Source organism: Melanotaenia boesemani, chromosome 15 (assembly GCF_017639745.1).
Source record: "Melanotaenia boesemani isolate fMelBoe1 chromosome 15, fMelBoe1.pri, whole genome shotgun sequence".
Classification (NCBI taxonomy): Eukaryota; Metazoa; Chordata; class Actinopteri; order Atheriniformes; family Melanotaeniidae; genus Melanotaenia; species Melanotaenia boesemani.
The window spans coordinates 24,095,543-24,115,717 of record NC_055696.1 but is presented as its reverse complement, the minus strand read 5'-3'; the positions used below and the strand labels follow the sequence as shown (position 1 = coordinate 24,115,717).

Below are 20,175 nucleotides of genomic sequence, written 5' to 3'. Positions count from 1 at the left end.
TCAGATAAAATATAAAAAATACTTATATATATTACTGATACATGGACTTAGCACATGTGTACATAACAAATAAAAATCTTATTACTTACATTTAATAAATGCTGTGTAGCCAGACAGATGCTTCACACTCCATCTATTTAAGTATTATTATTTTCTCTAAACATCCATTTTTTACCATGTCAAGAACATTTGCCTTTGACAGATTGTGTTAATTTCTTTGGGTTTTTATGTTATTCTGTTATCTTGGTGTTCTTTGTTATGCCGCAGAGAGATCATCAGTGCTGTCATCCTAAGTGAACTTTCATTATGATGGATAATTGTTTGGAAGTAGACCTTCCATTTGTGCTGAGGCAAAGGGTTTTAGCTTAGTCTGTTAGATCATCTCTGGCTTTGAATCTGACCGAGCCAATCATATTTGCACCAATGCTGAGCATTCAAACTTATGAATGTTGTAGAAGCCTCATGTTCAGGAACAACGTCCCTGTTAAATCCTCATGTGAGGGCCTTGTTCTATCTTATGAGCTAGTTAGGAACTACAGGCTAACCCTAGCAGTCCTTCTGTATAATTAACCCGCTGTGTTTTTATTCGTCCCCCTGTGACAGTAAAACTCAGGCAACCTGCCAAACGGACCACAAAGTACCCAGTGTGATGCTGTAGGCCACCACTGCCACTAAATAGACTCTGAAGAGCAGCACGTCCAGCACGTAGCCCACCTGTAGCCACTCCTTGGCAACTTCCCGACACCTGTCCCTCTTCTCCAGGAAGTGGCGTATTGCTGTCACCTCCTGCAGGATGTTGTCCATGACGGGCGGGGTGTTGTCCCTGGGTGGGGGCAGGCGCAGTCCCAGCATCCCAGCTTCTCTGTCCTGCTGGCTGAGCCTTCGGCCCAGCTCACAGGTGTGGTGGAGGGCGCACTGGGCTGCAGGATAGCAAAGGAGTTAAATCTCTGAGTTTATTAGAGCCATGGTTCTCAAACTGTGGTATGTGTACCACCAGTGGTACTCGTGCTTTCTCTATGTTGAAGAATTTTCTGATTTACACATTATACTATGAATAATTGGTAATTTATGGATATATCAACAAACTGAATCCATCATATCTCCAGTTTTCTATGGTCCAACAACACCAAACAAAAACTGGGAGAGCAATGCTCCAGGTGTCACATGACCATGTGAGCTTAGCATGATCACAGGTCTAAGGACGTGCCGCTGCCTTTACACTCTGCATAACCTGTAAACTGAGACTCTTTTCTCTACACTTGCTGTCATGAAAACAGAAAAGAAGGATAGAAGGAGGATCAAATCTGAGACTGAAAATCTATTGATCCAGGTATCAGGAAGTAGAAGCCGCCTTCTCATCAGGGACACTGGTAAGTTTCTCTACCCACTAACTAGTTGCTCAACTTAAACATGATTTTTAAGTAACCACATATTAGTTTTGTATATATAATGTTACTTCAATGTGCACTATGAGGGCAGAGAGAGCATGATCAGGTCACCTGGAACTCTGCTGGAGATGCAGGTTAAATTCCCCTCCTCATATGAATTTAACCTGAAGGTGAAACTGGAATGAACAGGGTCTCCATTTCACAGAAAAAGTGTTTGATGGTTTTAGTGTAAAACTATTTTTTTGATGATTTGTGTATTTTGGGGCCCAGTAAGTTAATAGAATAGACTAAAGTGGAAAACTATTTATCAGATCATATAGGTGAGGCTGTGCTGGGGGAAAATAGGATACCAAATATTGGGACCCATTTACTGTTTTTATGTGGCATGTGGAGGCAAAATCAAAAGTATTCAAACAACCAAAATAGTCTCAGATCTCTCAGGACTGAACAATGTAGTGGAAGCATGCGTGGTGTTTACCTCTGTATCATTTCAGTAACTTTTGTTAATTACGTTCGTCTTTAAAGTCCACTCTCTGTGTGACAGTTTGTGTTAATCACTGCTACGTTAACTTTGCATGAGCATGAGTAAAACCACACATGCAACTGGGAAAAATCAGCCACAACAGACTTCTCTTCACTCTGAAGACGGAGCTAGCAAGATGGCTACGAGGCCCATGCCACACACGCTGGATGCGCTCGTCATTGAGCTGGAAAAATCTGGAAAAAGCACAGCTGCAGAGCTGAACACTGTTTTGAGCGAGGCCCTCACTCTGATTCATTCATCCCTCAATTCCATCACCACCACCTTGGCGAAACACAGCTCCACCATTTCGGAGATGGAAACGGCCAGGTCAGATAGTGTCACTAGCTTGGAGCAAGAAGTAGCTAAACTGTGGGCCAAGCTGACCTCCGTAACGGAGGAGAGTGGTACACTTCAAGCGGACGTAGAGGACTTGATTTGCCATTCAAAGCGTCAGAATCTAATAATGATTGGACTACCCAAGGACACTGAAGGCTACAATCCGTGATAGATCATGGCTTATTTAATCAAGGAGATAGCTGGGGACACGTTGCCGGGCTCCAGTCTGGAACTTGACCGGACTCATCACAGCCTCCGCCCCAAGCCCCGCCAAGGATCACACCCTGTGTTAGTGAATTTTCATTGCTACATCCGCAAGGAGAAAGTGCTGCTGTGGGCGAAGGAACATCGCAACGTGACTTACCGGGACCACAGCATCAAGTTTTATGACTGCCTTCAACCAGGTGAAATCCTTGCTGTTTCAGTAAGGGATACTGTTTGGTGTGATCTAACCTGCCCAGCTAAGCTTCACCTAGAACAACATAAATAAATAAATAAGTCAAAGATGTAACTCATTTATTTATTTATTTATCAATCAGCATAATTTTTTTTTTTTTTCAAATACACTTTTCTGACTATATTACTGCAGTTGACTGGTGGTTTATATGTCAAGTCCGATGTATTTGTACTCCTTCTGTTATGAGTTGACAGTGTCAAGCTCTACCTGATAACCCTAACCCTAACCTGGATACTCATCGTCTCATCTTGGGGGCACTTGAATTTGATAGATCCTAAGCTTGACCACTCGCATCCTAAGACACTAACACCCTCTGCCATGCTGAAGACACTGTCTTCTCTCACAATCCTCCATCTGGCTAGAAAAGAATTTTATTATTTTTCTAAAGTTCACCAAGTTTACTTCCGTATCGATACATTTTTTTGTAGACAGGGTCCTCTTTCGGCTTTAAAGTCCATTGAATACTCTGCTATTGTCATCTCTGACCATGATCCACACATTCTAAATACGTCATTTTCACCTAACACTAAGAACCAGTGAAGCTACTGGCCAGTGAGGAGTTCTGGGATTTTATGTCTAAAAGATAAATATTTTTCTTGAAACTAATAGAACTGAGTAAACCTCGCCCTCTTTGCTTTGGGAAACTTTTAAAGTCACAATATGAGGGGAAATCATTTCGTACAGCAAACATTTTGCCAGGAAAAAAAAAACAAAACAGCAAAAGCTGGTCGACGAAATCCTCAGCATAGACAAAGAATACACTAACTTCCCCAGTTCAGATCTTTATGCCAAAAGGCTCAAACTACAATCTAAATGTTGTTGAGAAGGACCCAAAAGAATGCGGCAGTTGGAGATCAATAAGCTTTTTGAACTCAGATGTGAAGCTTATAGCTACAGTTTTAGTTTACCATATCTTTGTCTAGCTGACATTATTTCAGACGACCAAACAGCTTTTGTCAGAGGACGACAGTTGTCATCTAACATCAGACTAGAACACTATTAAATATTGTGCTTTCTCCTGGCATCACTCAAGATGCCAAAATGGTTATAGCATTGGACATGTTGATCGTGTTGAATGGGTTTACTTGTTTTGTGCTTTGGGGAAATTCAGTTTTGGGTCTAAATTTATTTCTTCGATATGCCTTTTTTTATTCTGTCCCTACTGCCTGTGTTACAACTAACTCATAAAGGTCTGGCTATTTCGAGATCGTCAATGCCTTCATCTCATCCAGCCTCGAGTATTGTAATTCCATCTTCACATGCTTAAGCAGAAGATCTCTTAACCATCTCCAAGTTGTTCAGATTGCTGCTGCAAGGCTGATAACAAAATCCTCCAAATTCACTCATGTCACTCCATTACTAATCCAGCTACACTGGCATTTTAAAATTCTGATTTTAACTTGTCGAGCTCTACATGACCAAGCACCTGAATATATCGAAGACCTTCTACAGCCCTACGTGCTCACCGGGTCTCTGAGATCAAGTGATCAAGGTCTGCTGGTTGTTAAGCCAACACGACTGAAAACAAAAGGTGACAGAGCCTTCGCAGCAGTGGCTTTTCCCGCTGGAACTCCCTTCCTCTCAGCCTGAGATCTGTGGACTCCATGATCTCTTTTAAAAAGCAGCTAAAAATGCATCTTTTAAAACTTGCTTTTACTTAGTTTTATTTTTAATTTTTTTTTATGTTCTCTGTGTTATTGTGTTATTTTGTGTTCTGTTTTATTGTTAAGCACTTTGTGATTTTTATCTTAAAAAGGTGCTATACAGAAAAACATTTACTTACTTACTTACGAAGAGTATTAACACCTACAGAGGTGGCTCCTAAAATTATATCATAACATCTAGCTGAAGAAAGCGATATGGGTCAAGAGCAAAATATAACATACTGCTCAATGATAAGTGGATATAGAGCTGCAGTATATCCCTCTTATGCTCATCCCTACATGCCTTCATGTACATCTTACCAGTTCCATAGTTGTTGTCCTTGTAATGGCCTAGGTCAGAGGCCTGGGAAGACAATTTGGAGCAAAGGCGGTACTTGTTGTTAATGCAGAAGAGGACTGGAGCCCTTTCCAGGACCAAATACTTCACCCAGTGGGGCACAGGGGGCTGAAGGTCCTGCTTGTGGACCAGACGTACAATCAGCACCGTTTCCGTCAGGCTGATCACCAGAAGGGCCATGCAGACCACGAAGTACACACCTGTAAATCAGGTAATGATGAGACAAAGTGTTTGATGAGTAATCTGGAGTAATGTCTCCTGGCACCATGATTTCTTCCGTGTTTTTTAGCTACAGTGATCCTGTTCTGAATGCAAACTATCACCTATCAGCGGGGTTCCTATTGCCGTCGCAGGCAGTGTGTCAGATACGATGATGAGGAAGACAGAGTATCCCAGCAGCAACGTGATCTTAAAGGACACTCTCTCTCCGCTGTCTGGTGGCAGATAGAAACCAACAATGTCCATCACCATCAGGAAGATGCTGGGCAGCAGCAGGTTGACCGTGTAGAACAATGGCCGCCGCCGGATCACCACCTGGGAAATGGCACCAGTTTCAATACAAGCTGTACATAGAGGGGGCACAGGAAAACACCAGTTTACAGACTGATGATACCAGTGGTTTGTTCATCTGCAGCTCTATCCAGCTGAAGCAGCAGCTGCCACATGTGATTAAATATCTTCTCTCCTTTATTGTCTCTCATTTACAAGTATGCTTAAAAATACACGTGCATTACAAGCAAAAAAAGAAATAAGGTTCCCTGTAGCTATTATTCAAAATGATCAATGCCAGTAGGCCAACAAACACGTTCCAAAACGCAAGGGAGAAATGCAGCAGATTTAATCCTGTCTGGAAAAACCAAACTCTATTACTTTACTGGACTTGAAGGTAGAGTACAGAATCCTAACTCTTAACAAAATCAACTTTGTAGATGAAGCATATTTTACCCATTTAATGTAATGAATGTTAATAATTAAATGCTATTAAATTTGAAGACAGCACCTTGTGTGAAAACTGTTTCAAGGGACAACAGCAAAGACTATTTAATGAACCACTGAGGTAATGATTGTCAGTAAAAACTAAAGAATAAAGCTTCAGATAGAGTTTGTGTCATTAATTCCCTTTTACAGATGATCACTACTCTGAAAAACACATATTTGTGCTGGTAGTTCAAGACTTCACAAGTAAAATTTCTCAATAAAAAAGCTGAAAAGAATTTTAATCTATGGCTCATAACATTCTACAGTAATATTATCTGTGGCTTATAGTGGGATGTGGGAAATTCTCTTAGTCTAAGTACAGATTAGCCATATCAATATAAATAGTCATTGGGCTATCAGATAGGGCTACAATACACATTTCTTTTCATATCACTGCATAGGCCCAGGAGCAAACAAGATGTTGAAATCTGCTGAGTCAGAGCTCATTTAAGCTTAAAGGATCACATTTGAAATCACATCACTGCATATACTAAAGAAGACAGGTAGCAACCGTCTGGTTTAATATCTGCTCACAGTTCGAATGCAGAACTCTGTGAAAGCATTAGTATAAGTAGGTTTTAGAGAAAAATATGCTGCCAACCTATTTCATTTTTGCAAAGACAATATTGAATAGTGACAGTACACAATGAGAGCCACAAGGCCTGCAGTCATATCTTTCCCCATTTAAAACATTAATAAAATACTGTAATGAAAAGAAAAACCAAAACTGTTGAGCTGCTTAAAAATAGTTTGAAACAAGAACTGGAAAAATTTTGCTTTAATATGACATAAGCTGATCTCTGGAGTTCACATAACAATGTTAAATGAAGAGGTAGGAAATATGCTTTTTCAAATTTTTTTTTTAAATTCAGAAAGTTGATTTCTAAACTTTATATATTAAACATTTGTTGAATTAAGCACAGAGTTCAAAGGTGCTAGATAATGTTTAAACCATAAAAAACTCAACTACTATCAACAAGATTGGAAAAAGCAATGCTTTGATGTCAAGTGATCCAGGTCTCACTGTCATTGCCCATGTGAGTCCCTCAGCAGAACGAGGGAGTCCCCATCCAAGGGCTCCAAAAAGGGTGTGTACTCTGAACTGTTGTTCAGTGCATAAGCACAAACAACAGTCAGGACCTGTCCCCCCACCTAAAAGACGGAGAGAGGCTACACTCTTGTCCACTGGGGTAAACCCCAACGTACAGGCGCCAAGTCGGGGGGGCAAAGAGTATGCCCACACCTGCTCTGTGCCTTTCACCAGAAACAACTACAGAATGGAAGAAGGTAAATCCCTTCTCGAGGACAGTGGATCAAGAGCCCAAGCCGTGCGTCGAGGTGAGTCCAACTATATTAAGCCAGGACCACTCAACCTCGCGTAACAGCTCAGGCTCCTTCCCCGCCAGAGAGGTGACGTTCCACATCCCTAGAGCTATCTTCTGCAGCCGTGGATCTGACTGCCAGGGTCCCCGCCTTTGGTCGCTGCCCAGCTCACACTGCAGGCAGTGAGCCCACGATAGTGGGGACCCATGTCACCCTTTTGACCTGAGCCCGATCGGGTTCATGGGCAAAGGGCCCAGCCACTGGTCGCTCGTCTTCATGCCCTACCTCCAAGCCTGGCTCAAGAGGGGAGCCCCAGTGACTCACATCTGGGCAAGGGAAACCTGGATCCATCGTTTTCATAGGGGTCTATTGAGCCACACTTTGTCCCTCCCATAGAAATCTGTTTGCCATGGGTGACCCTACCAGGGGCATAAAGCTCCTAGGATTGTCAGGACGTGCAAACTCCTCCACCGCAGTAAGAAAGGAGACATTAAGAAATTCCTGAGAAATGTAACAGGCCAGGAATGTTTGAATGCGTTGGCCATGCTCTCCATAGACAAGAAGCTTGTCAGGAACATGATGAATGCTGCGTTTGAAAGAAAGACAAGCAAAATTTCAGTACGTGTTGTGGTCTAAATAATTACATTCTTTCTGTCTCTCTGTCACACACACACGCGTGTTAATTGTTGATGTTTTTTAATAGTTTAATAGCTAATGTTTTTAAGGCAATAAGTCAATCTCTGTTCATTGGTCCTGGGATATATCATCTGGGATATATGTTAGTGCTGTCAAAAATAACATGTTAACGGTGTTAATTCATTTATGTAATTACTGAGATAAAAATTTTATGTAATTAATGTATGTGTGGCATGAGAAGCCCCAGACACGTGGGTGTATTAACACAAACTCTTTTCCTGGTAAGAGGTTTCCACACCCACACTTTTCCCGCATTCTTTTTTAAACTTATCCTGCGTTTTGCACCAACGTATCTGCTCTAGAGGATCTCTGGTCGTCTCCGCATTTGTGCAACAGCTGCTTCTTCCTCCCATGTTGCTCCGTGAATTACAACAGCTGTCGGTGATCAGCTGATCTAATGAGTTTTCTCTTTTGTTGTGTGTGTTTATGGTTCAGCTGAGAAGGAGGAAACTAGGGGTTCATGGATCACACCGTCATGTATTGTTTTTGGCAGGACCTTCTCTAATAAAGTAGCTCACTAAAGCATGTAACTGTGGAAAGTAACTGTGGAAAGGATTTCAGCTATGCAGGGGTGGGTCTAGAAAAGTTCTGACAGGGGCCCAGGCAGGAGCACTGACCGGGGGAAGGCACAAATTAGACCAAATTAGATTTTATGAAATATTGAACTGATTATGATTGAACTAAAGTGATCATCTAATTTAAAAAAGTGAAGAAAAACATCCCAATAATATAATTTATCAACAGGTGTTTACTTTGGATGATGCTACCGTAGGACATTTATCACTGCTGCACAAACACTTCCACTTCAATGATAAAAGGAAAAGCCTGTTTTTATCCAGATTATCAGTTTTATCAGAGTTTCTTCATCAATGTTGGCTGTTTACTTTCAGTCGTCACATCTGCTGTTTGTTTATATATATATATATATACACTACTGTTCAAAAGTTTGAGGTCACTTTGCCATGGGATTCAATAGGGAAGTGACCCCAAACTTTTGAACGGTAGTGTATATATAAATTTAAAAAAGGTAGAGATGTTTTAGATCAACATGTAGAAGTACATTACATGCTGCATTTACTGACCATTGGACATCTGATGTTTACCCAAGAGAAGATCAGTTAAATATTTGTAAGCATTGGTTCTTTCTGTTTATCTGTCTTATCAGAGATTTATGGATTCAGCTCTCCTTCTGTGACTGTAAATAGCCTTGTTCTTTCATAAATAACAGAAATTGCAAGATGTGAAGATCCACATTGACTATACTACTCTTTTAAATAAACACTTTGTTTATGACTCATATCCTGTCCCTTCTTCTTTATTAATGGTAAGGCATATCTCTCCTTTAATGTTGAATGGTATTTGAGGGTGAACTAATTAACAGTTTATCTGTTAATGACCACAGGGTCATTATTATTAGCCAAAATTATTCTTTTTATGAAGTGGATGTAACTTGCCAATGCAGCCTAGTATGTGGCTTGTGTAGTGAAAGGGAAAATCTTTGTCTTGCAGTGTAGTAGTTACAGGTTGACCGGTAAAAATGGACAATTGCCTTGCTACTTATTAATTTATCCATTGACCTTAGTCATCATCACGTCATCAAGAAAGCTTAAAAAACTTTAAAGATAACACTCTGCCCCCTGGTGGTGATAAATTCTGAAACTCAATGTTATTAAATCCGCCTTTAAAAGATTTGCATTTCACAGGATTTTTCTCTTCATTTCCTCCAGTGCTTTTTCAGAGACAGTTTTATGCTGCTTATATTCATAGCTTCATGAATCCACACACTCACATGAAACTTCATCTCAGCATAATAGTCATCATTGTCCACACTGAAGATCTTGTAGTTGGACAGAATGTAGAGAAGCTCCCACTCTCCTTGGTTCATGAAGACACTCTTGTCATCCCTGAGCTTTTCAGGGCTTCGTATCAGGGTGATGTTGATGTCATCAACTACAAATTGAACACAATATTGGGAGCAGCATGAAACAGCCCTGACTACAAGCCAGCCCTCACCAGCCAGCCAGCTCTCTGAGCACAAATCACAGCAGGAAAGCTGATGGATGCACCAAACAAGACAGATGTTCTGCACATGCTTTGTTCTACTTTAAAGATAGTATTGATCAAAGTTCATTATTTAATGTTACTGCACTTTATTGTGGAGTTAATTGATAAATGCAACTGGTTTAACACCTACCTATGACTACAGTTTAGTAAGTGAGAAACCTCTTACTGGTATGGAGCCAGCTCTGGAAGGTGAGGCTGCATTTTTGGACATCAAATGGAAAGTTGTAGATGTTGAGCGTGCATGCTGTTACAACCTGGATGGGCTTGTAGTTTCGCACCTGTCCATCGTGGGTAACATAGACATAAGGGATGTCGGGAGACTTCCCCACATCCACACTGCAGGTCAAAGACAGATATGACAACAATTATTCTTTTTAGCACCACAGAAATCTCAGGGCTCCCCCCCTAATAGTGGCAGTCCTTACAACTCGTTGATGAGGATGTCAGGGACCCACACATTAGCTGTCGGTATAGAAACCTGTTTGACCTCATCAAAGTCCTCTGGATTCCACACCAGGAATTCATCCGTCCATGACTAAAATATACAGCATTTGGAAGGAAATAGATGAACAGCATGTACATTCAAAATTAAATTGAAGGTTTTTATTGTACATGCTCAGGAAAAAAAATGTTTGTTTTAAATAAAAGCAAAAGTAATTGTAAGAAGTACCAAATGACTGGATTAAATGTCTGATAAGCAGGTAGTGCTGGGTGGTATACTGGTATACTGGTTCATAATGAAAACATATGATATGAATTTGTCTTTTACCACAAACACCCTATAAAAGGTTTAAACAAGCTGTACTATTGGAGGTTTTTAACTGTGAACATGGATGGAGAAAGTTCAGAGAGTGAAGCTATAGCAGTCAAAGTTTAACATGATGAAACAAAAAAAGGAGCCGTATCTGTTGTCTGGAAGTACTTTGGTTTAAAAGATCGGACAGGGACCAGACAATTAGTTACTGTACAATGTACAATCTTATGATAATAAAATCAGCCATTCTTAGCCAACCTACTGCAGTAATTCTCCACTTAGTGGAAAATGTGGTTAACACCAGGGGTCTCATAAACGTGACATACTCACAAAATGGTCCTGAAAATGGCGTACGCTATGATCAGTAAAAACAAAGATGAGGGGAAAATGTGCGTACCTGTATGTACCCATGCGTACAGACATGTTGGAGACCATGCAGGTGGTGAACTGCAGCCAGACTGTTTCATGCTCCTCTCACACATTTTACTCCACTTCACACCAAACATCAGTTATTATCCAAACCAGCGATGTTATCTGTACTGCAGCTTGTAGTGAGCCAGAACTGTTCCAGAAACATCTTTCAGTAAAAAATATATAAAACAAGGCAGATCTCAGACCCTGAAGCAGAGAAAAGGGCTGGTCAGGCAACTAACAGGTAAATTGTTATCACTGAACCACTGATTGACACCATCATTTTCCCAAGGTGGGAAGTAACCAGTCTCCCCCCCTGGCCTCCCACCCAGTATGAGGACTGACCCACAGCCCTCTGCCCAGGAACCTTTACACGGTGCAAGGATCGGTGAGGATGTAATGCAGTGTTTGAGATGAGAACAATGCAAAGGTTTATTTTCAAAGAACTTTTAATGTATTAATTTGTCCACTTAACTGTCCCTGTGTTCCACATCACAGCTCTGATCTCTGGAAGCTCATCAGTGACAACATTAATGCTGCTGAACTTTGTGTTTGGAGTAAAGCTTCCACCGGACACACTAGTGCTGGGGGCGGATGCAGCACATCAGCCTGATGTTATCTCTGCATATGTAGAAGTAGTTCACATAACCATGACATGAAATATGTAGCAGAGCTTTACCAGGTTCTTCTGTAGTCTCTGCCAGGTTAGGATCTGGTCCAGTGTAGGACCTCGGGTCTGATCTTCCTCCTTGAGGTCTGACCACCTCTTTTTTTATTAGCTCCTCCAGGGCAGAGGTCATGTAGGTATTCAGGGACATTGGTTTTTCTGTCTGGCTGTTAGCAACATAATTCAAAATGTTATGGACGGATTTTAATTACATTTTCAGAAATAGAACAAATGATTAGATTTTGGGGGAGATCCGGCTCACCGTCTGGATCCAGGAAGTTTTTAAATGATTCTATGCTATGGAGAGATATGGATAATTTAGGCATTAAAGCTTCTAACTCATAAATAATACCCACAATCACTGGAAAAAAATAAAGAAATAATTACAAAGTCTTGGTGGAGGTCTGTATTTCTGAGAGCTTCTACTTTATTTCTGCTACAGTTCTGTCTGGTCTTATAGTCTGCACCACATCAACATGTTGTCCTTGTAGCTTTTCTTTTATGTGTGACTCTGCTGCTGTGACCACCAAACAACATTTCTTTACTCGCCTCCACCAACGAGCACTTTCTGTGTTGGAAAAGTTTCTTATGTTTTTTTATTTGTTGCCATAGGTTTTTGTTTGATCAGCAGCTTCTTTACATGCAACGACCTCCATGAGCTTTGCATGGACCACAAGTAGCTGGTTTGGCCATGTTCAGGGCAGGATATGAGGCCAATTCAGGTTTCCAACTAGTCTGTGGTCTATAAAGGGGAAATTGTTTGCAGGTGTGCGTTTGCATGTTTTTAAACCTGGATTTTTTTTTTTGGGGGGTGGTACGCCATTTTCAGCTTTTTGGTGTAGGTACACTTTAGATCCTATGCACAGTTTTAGAAATGAGAGCCCTGGTCATTCATGGAAAGAAAAAGAAGTGAAATACCATGAAACCAATAAAACCTTTAAAGATCCTGTAATATATAATTTTGTCCTACCACCCAGCACAGTAATGCAGTCAAACTGAACATATGATCCAATAAAGTCCATAGTGTCAATAACGTTCTACAGCTGATTTAGTTATTATGTGATCAGGCGGTTTTATCATAAGCCTGCCTGACATGCTTCAACGGTAGTCTGCCATCTTCATCAGAGGTGTCACTGGATGGTGTGTAACGTGGACAAATCAGCTGATGTTCACTGAGGCAGCGTCGACCGGCCAATACGACTCATCCAAACAACAGATCAATGCTGCCCCCTGCTGACGGCTTGCCACTGGAGGATGTTGCTCCAGGTGTGGGAAAGCAGGAAAGCCCTCTCATCCCGGTTCATGGCTGTGTGGGTTGGCTTTCTGATTTACACTGCTTCCATGATCCAACGCTGGTGTTGACTGTGCTCCGTGTGGGAGACTTTGGTCTTTTCCCAGTGCATGATGTGATTTTCAGTGAAATATAGCACTCTGGAGCAACAAAATGTAAAAAAAAAAAGTAAACAAATAGGTCTTCAAAGTATCAACAGAAACTTCAAAATAAAACAGCTCAACTACTAAAAAGGAGGAATAATAAGCCAAGACACAGGAAATTTCCCAATAATTTCTCTAGGTCTGTGTGCCTTGTTGGACTTTTTTTTAGGCCTTAATTAACAGCTGATCGAGCTGGATGATAAAATATCAAAATGAATACAACATGTGGAAAATAAAGACGCAAATCGTTATATGCTCAGAACCACCTGCCATGGACGAAGTTTTTCGTTAAATATGAAATAACCTGATAGCTGTTCATTGCACATTAAAACTCAGATACCCCCTGCAGTTATCACCACCTCGTCGCAGACCAAGCTTCTTGTGAAGGATGAAATGACCAGACCAATGCCAACAGTTTTTCCTTGTTCATGCTGCCTTGAGACCAAGAACAAACTTCTCACAGAGTATGTAACTGGACACAAAGAGGCGGAAAACAACTTCAATGAATTTCTGATATTATCTGATGTCCTTAAATGAATCCGAACATGTTGCTATGCTGGTGATAGGGCCTCTAAGAACATCCAGCATTATTGCAATTCAAAATTCAGTCTGTCTGCACCTCCATTCAGGCAAACTGACGATTATATGAAATAATTTGACATTTTAAAATGTAACACAAAAAACCACACCACTGCATTTAGGGACAACCATGATTAACTACGATCAGAACCTCATTTGACACTGAGACGTCACAGTAAAAAAAGTTCAGCTTTGTGTCCATATTTTATCCCTTTCCCAGTCAGGAAGTTCCCAATTAGACGGCACATTTCCAACAATCACTTTAAATAATATATTTCTGTAAATATAAATAAAGTCTGACTATATGAATTTCATTATGCTGGACTTTTAAAACAAACCTCCTAATTCATGAGAGATCAAAATGACGTCACCTGACTGCATTTACTACAATTATCCGATATTCAGTTGGAAGTATTTAACTTAAATCCATATTAATTTATACGCTTGATTAGATTATAAATTATTATATATTATTATTATTATTATTATTATTATTTATTGTTTCAGTTTCAGTAGCAGTTGTTTGGAACCAACAGTAACAGCTGAGTTAGCAAAGGGAAGCAGATGAAACAATAACACTGTTCATTTTACAAACATGTAAAGTCTTTATAATAAAAAATATAATCTGAATAATGGGGGGCCTGGGCCCCTGTAGAGCCCTATGTCTAGCAACGCCCCTGCCCTCGCAGTCTCTGCAGGCATAATTTCTAAATCACAAAAGTCTTTTTTCAGGCTCAACAGATAGATCCTGAATAAACTCAGCTGGCAGCAATGCTGGGGTGGCTGATATTTATTACTGCACATTTGAGCTAAACAGGAAGCCTTAGTTTAAAATTGCAGGGGACACCTGTTGTTTAAACATCAACACAAAAACTTAAACCAGCAGCAGGCAGACGTAAATCACTTCCCCCAAAACCAGTGACATTACTACACATACATTATCCACCATCTCTACATTTTCTCCCTTTTCATAGTACCTGCCAGCAGCGCCTAAGGACTCATGGGTTCGACACACAGAAGGCGACGTCGCTCCTTCTCCATTAATTTTCTATGGAACTTGTGCGATGAGGCAAAAATCGGTGCCCTCCTCCAGCCAAGCAATAGGCAACATTCGTGCATGTGAAATGTTGCGCTCGTTCACGTAGACATGCACACGGGGCTTGAGACGCAACACAAGAAAATAGAAAAATGTTCAATTTTTGTCGCTGTCACATGGCACTACAACCAACGAGCGAGGGGCATCATTGACTGACCAATGAGAGCAGGCTAGACAGTGCAATCTGCAAACACTTTAAACATGAAGGATCAGATCATTTCCTGTACTTTATGATACTTCACACAAAAATTATAGAGATGTAAATAAAAAGGCAGCCATGTGGCGCCAGGGTGAATTTGTTCAAACATAGGTTCTGGATTTATTTGGATCAGTCTTGAAGTCCGCCATCAAACAATGATATTCACCATACTGTTACCTATTATGTAAACTCGGATGGACCCAGGGTTGTCTTTCTCTTTTGTACAGTAAAGTAAACAGCAAGATTTCTGTCAATTCCTGCTAAATCTTCTGACTCTCCATCCATCATACTTCGTCTGTCCCGGACTGCTTTGAAAATGTTAAAATTCCCCCCAATATCAAAACCAATCAAATTTCTTGGAGAAAAGCAATCTCAGAGCGCGATGAGAAACACTGCTGCCATCGCTGCTGTTTGTCGCGTCCCGTGTGTTCGGTTTCACCAGGGGGGCGATGGGTTTTGCTTGTTGCTGTCGTTGGTCGCCCCTTCTCCATTCATTTTCTATTGAACTTGCGCGATGAGGCGAAAATATGGGATAAGCTTTGTGCCACTGGGAGCGAATCTGAATTCTTTATATTTGAATTTGAATCATTCAATTTTAATCTGAATATGCCTGTTTGAATAATTGCTTCAAAAAACTGAATCCAAATTACCATATTTGATATTGAATCTTTTTTTTTATGTGTATTGTGGTAAAGTTGAAACTTTTGTATTTGAAAAATTCAGATCTGAAATTCAAATTCAGATCTGAAATTCAAATTTTTGTGCCACACATCCGGGACCTGACTTGAGGCAAAACTAGTCGATCACAGATGGAGTAACGTCAGTTTTGTGCAGTTGTTCTCAACAGCTACAAGCAGAGGGAGGGCGAGGGGAGGGTGGCGGCGGGGAGAGCCAACTTTCACATACTTCACAATGCTTCAACATGTAAATAAAAGGCAGCCGTGGTGAATTTGTCTGAATGTAGGTTCTGAATTTATTTGGATCAGCCTTGAGGTCCGCTATCAAATGACAACATTCACCACACTGTTTCCTTGTTTGTTAAATAGGATGAACCTAGGTTTGTCATTCTTTGTACTGTAGAGTCAACAGCAAGATTTTGTTTCGAGACCCTTCATCCTTCGGTGTGTTCAGTGTACCCCTGTCACTGTCGTTGGTCACCCCCGCCCCCCCCGTATGTCAAGCCCATAACTGTCTCCACCCTAGCAGCACCTGTCCTCCTCCTCTTAAGGTCACGTCATTGGAGAAATCAGACTTGTGAGCATGTGGAGCCACTCAAATGCATGAGTCTCACAGCTAATGCGTGAGAGTTGGCAGCCCTCTCTCTCTACCTTGACCTGCAGTTCTTGAGGAGTTTGAGCTGGTGTCTTTATCAGTTTTGGAAGATCTGATTGGCCATATTAAGCCACCATGTTCTCCCCATGTCGTTGTCCCTCCTGATTTCCTGGAAAAAGTTTTCCCTAGTATAGGGCAGGCTGTTCTGGCCGTTATCAACAGCAGTCTGCCATCTGGAGTTGTTCTGTTGAGTTTTAAACATGCTGTGGTCCAGCTCCTACTTAAAAAGCCTGGCCTCGATAGCACCATGCTGGCCAACTTCAGACCCATCTCAAGGCTGCCTTTTATTTCTAAAATCTTAGAAAAAGTTGTCCACACTAAACTCTAGTTGCCATGATGTCCTGGAGGTGTTTCAGTCTGGCTTTAAAACTCTGCACAGCACTGAATCTGCGTTGATAAGTGTTTAACGACATCCTCTTAGCAAATGACTCCAGTGAACACATTATTCTTATTTTGTTGGACTTAACAGCAGCTTCCAACACTGTGGACTTTAATTGCTCGGTTACGCCGCCCAGTGGGCACCGGTGGTCCTGCATTGGACCGGTATAAGTCCTACCTCTACGATAGAAGCAGCTTCCTTATGGGATTCCGCAGGGGCCGATTTTAGAACGTAGGTTTTTCTCTTTATATTTACTGCCCCAGGGATCAATCCTGAGAAGGCCTGGCATCTCCTATCACTTTTATGCTGACGATAGTCAGATATATGTGCCACTCAAAAAGATGCTTTTCCCTTGCACCTTTTCTGGCATGTCTTGAAAACATCAAAGTGATGGTGTGTGGTTCCAGTGGCTTTTGTAAACCCCCCTCTGTTGATTTAGGCCCCTTGGCAGGTTTTTTAAAGCCAGCAGTCTCAAACTTGGTTTTTAGGATGGACAATGATTTTAAATTGGATCGGCAAATCGGTTCTGTGGTGAAGTCCAGCTTTTTCACATTGGACAGCTAGCTAAGGTCAAACCTTGTCTTACACAACAACACTTTGAAACAGTAATCCAGGCCTTCATTACATCTCAGCTGGATTACTGTAACACTCTTTATTTTGGGGTTAGCCAGTCCTCCCTTGCACATCTCCTGTTTGTGCAAAACACAGCTGCACGCTTCCTAGCTGGAGTACATAAGAGGGAGCGCATAACCCCCATCCTAGCCTCCCTCCACTTGCTGCCAGTGCAGTACAGAGTTCATTTATGGATTATTTTATTTGTTTGTAAATCTTTAAATGGTCTGGCACCTTCTTACCTCTCTGAGCTACTCCACCCCTACGCTCCTTCTCGGTGCCTCAGGTCAGCTGACCTGCTGCTCCTGGACATACCGAGGTCCAAACGGAGGCTCAGAGCAGACATAGCTTTTTTAGTTACTGATCCAAAACTGTGGAATGAGCTCCCCCTCCACATTAGACAAGATTTCTCTTTGTCCATTTTTTAAAACTCTTCTTAAAACCCATTTTTATTCTTTGGCTTTCAGCCCAGTATAAGACTCTGTTCCTGTTTTAGTGTGTTGTGGATTCTATTTATTTATTTAAATTTTTATTTATTTATTTATTTATTTGTTTGTTTGTTTGTTTGTTTGTTTGTGTGTTCATTCATTCATTCATTTAATTATATTATATTATTTATTTCCCTGTTAATTGTATTTTCTGTGTTACTTGTCCATTCTATACTTTGTTTCACCTGTGGTTGTTTTAAAGGGCTTTATAAATGAAGCTGAGTTGAGTCTTTAGTTTCTCTTTCACATTCCTTTTGATGTTCTATTTTGCATATGTTAAAGGGTGTACTGTTTCTTTTATGTATGTTTTATTGCATTAATGAGACAGTATTTCTTAAATGATGCTGCATTTATTGTTGTAGTGGACCTTGTCTTTGGGGTGCCCTAGGAGTTGTCTTAGTTTTGTGCGTGGTTTGACCAGGGTGCTGACATGATGTTTGTTCATTGTCCTTTGTATGTGTTCTGTAATGCCGCTGATATATGGTGATGTGACTATTCCAGTATTTTCCGTTTTTCTATCTGGTTTCTTTTTATTCGGTTTCTTCTGTTCTCTTGGCTCCACCCTTTCTCATAGCCCATTGTGGATACTGACATATGCCCTTTGAAAGACAAACACGTGATGATCAGAAAGCCAACCCACACATGAACTGGGATGAGGGAAGCTTTCCCACACCTGGAGCAACATCCTCCAGCGGCAAGCCATCAGCAGGGGGTGGCCTCGACTTGTCGGTCGGCTGAGCCTCATTGGCAGGTCAGCGCCATCTCAATGAACATCAGCTGATTTGTACAACTCATACACCATCCAGTGACACCTCTGATGAAGATGGAAGACTACCGTCGAAACATGTCAGGCAGACAGATAAACCTGCTTGATAACATAAGAACTAAATTAACTAACAACATGTGTATGTGCCGTGGCTCTTACCTGCCTGTACCACACGTATGTTGTCAAAACTTGGTTCTTCTCATCCTTCAATGGAATATATGAAAAATCAGAGTGTTTTTTAAAGATATTTTCAGATTTAACATGCTGCAGGATGTTAGTCGTCATTTTGGTTCAAAGTGTTGAAAAACAGGAAACATCATACAGAGCGTTAAACTTTGACAAGCTGGGTTCAAAAGACATGAAAACTCTGAGGAAGCTGAAAAAAATTCATGAGGTTAATGCTGCAGGGCAGCAGAACTCACCACGTTGAGTATAGAATAAACCATCAGGTCTATGGCCACTATGGTGGACGTCCTCCAGTCCTTCACCGGTCTCACTCCTTTCTTGTACCCGGCACTTAAAAATTCAGAGAGGCGCACTAAGGTCGCGTTTGCAAATCTCCCAGTGCTGCCTCCCAGTTTCTTCACTGGAAGGATACAAAACAGAAGAATACTCTGATATGAGTCACAATAAACAGCTCATATGAATATTTTTAATAAAGTCAGCAGTTTCTTGTTCTGATTAAATTTGAGTTGAGCTAAATTTATTTTCTTCAAATTTAGATTTAAATAAAACTTCATTCATCGGTCACTTAACAACACACAATCATCCCTTCTCACATTAATACGTTCGTAGCAAACTGCATACCAGGACATGGATCATCAGACCAGGCTTCAAACCAGAGTAAACAAACAAACTGCTAAAAATTCAAGAAAAGAGACAGAAATTTAGCACAACTGACCTGATTCAAGGGGAGTTGTCTGATAGCTGAGGGACTCAGGTTGCATAAAATATGGCAAATGTTATACTCAGGGACCAGGATCGGATCATGTTTTTAAATAAAGTTTCTGATCATTTTTTTAAGCAGCTGATCTCAGCTGGACACACAAGCCTGATTCCAGGGATTCTATCAGATGTTTACCATGCTGGGCAGAGCATCCATGTCCTCAAAGGATGAAACACTAAAGCAAAGAAACAACACATGATGTTTCCTCAGATAAAAAGAGTTCAGCCTCCTCAGGGAGTGTACTCTCTGTTGATTTCAGCTGATGATCGAAGACTGCGCAGCTAAGATATTTACACTCTATATAGTGAATATGAATAATTCTGCATTTAGAAGTCAGAAGTTGGTGTACCTGCGCAGGCTTTGGATGCTCCATGAATCAGGAGGAGAACGAGTCCTGTCCAGGCTGATGAGAGTCTCATGGTGATAGTTCCCCTCTGTTTCCCGTCTCTCTGATGAAAGGCCTCGCCTGACACCCCTTATCCTCCATATGCATCCGCTATATGCATCACATCCACTATGAAAACCTTGTTAGTGCCACTCGTTCAAGAGGGTGTATCCATCTGCTCTGACGCCACCCCTCCATGTTCAGTAAAAGCAACCGCCCACAGAGATAAATGGTCCGGAAAGATCACAGATATTCTCACAGAGGCTATGAATCGATTATATAATATTTGAGTAAGGATTTAATCAAATAATACAACAGTACCAGAACTGGTGAAGTGATTATGAATTAATAAGCCATCAAG

The 20,175-nt window shown here is 41.0% G+C and overlaps 1 protein-coding gene across 1 annotated transcript; it reads right to left on the bottom strand.

Annotated features, from left to right (window-relative positions):
• Positions 1-299: 299 nt before the first annotated feature.
• htr3a (5-hydroxytryptamine (serotonin) receptor 3A) lies at positions 300-19,848 on the bottom strand. Its single transcript, XM_042008860.1, has 9 exons — positions 19,779-19,848; positions 18,906-19,069; positions 18,643-18,687; positions 10,192-10,301; positions 9,933-10,102; positions 9,492-9,652; positions 5,029-5,239; positions 4,669-4,905; positions 300-920 (listed from the first exon to the last, which is right to left on the bottom strand). Exons 1-9 carry the CDS (start codon positions 19,846-19,848, stop codon positions 610-612), a joined length of 1,479 nt encoding a protein of 492 aa, XP_041864794.1. The 3' UTR covers positions 300-609.
• Between the last annotated feature and the right edge of the window lie 327 nt (positions 19,849-20,175).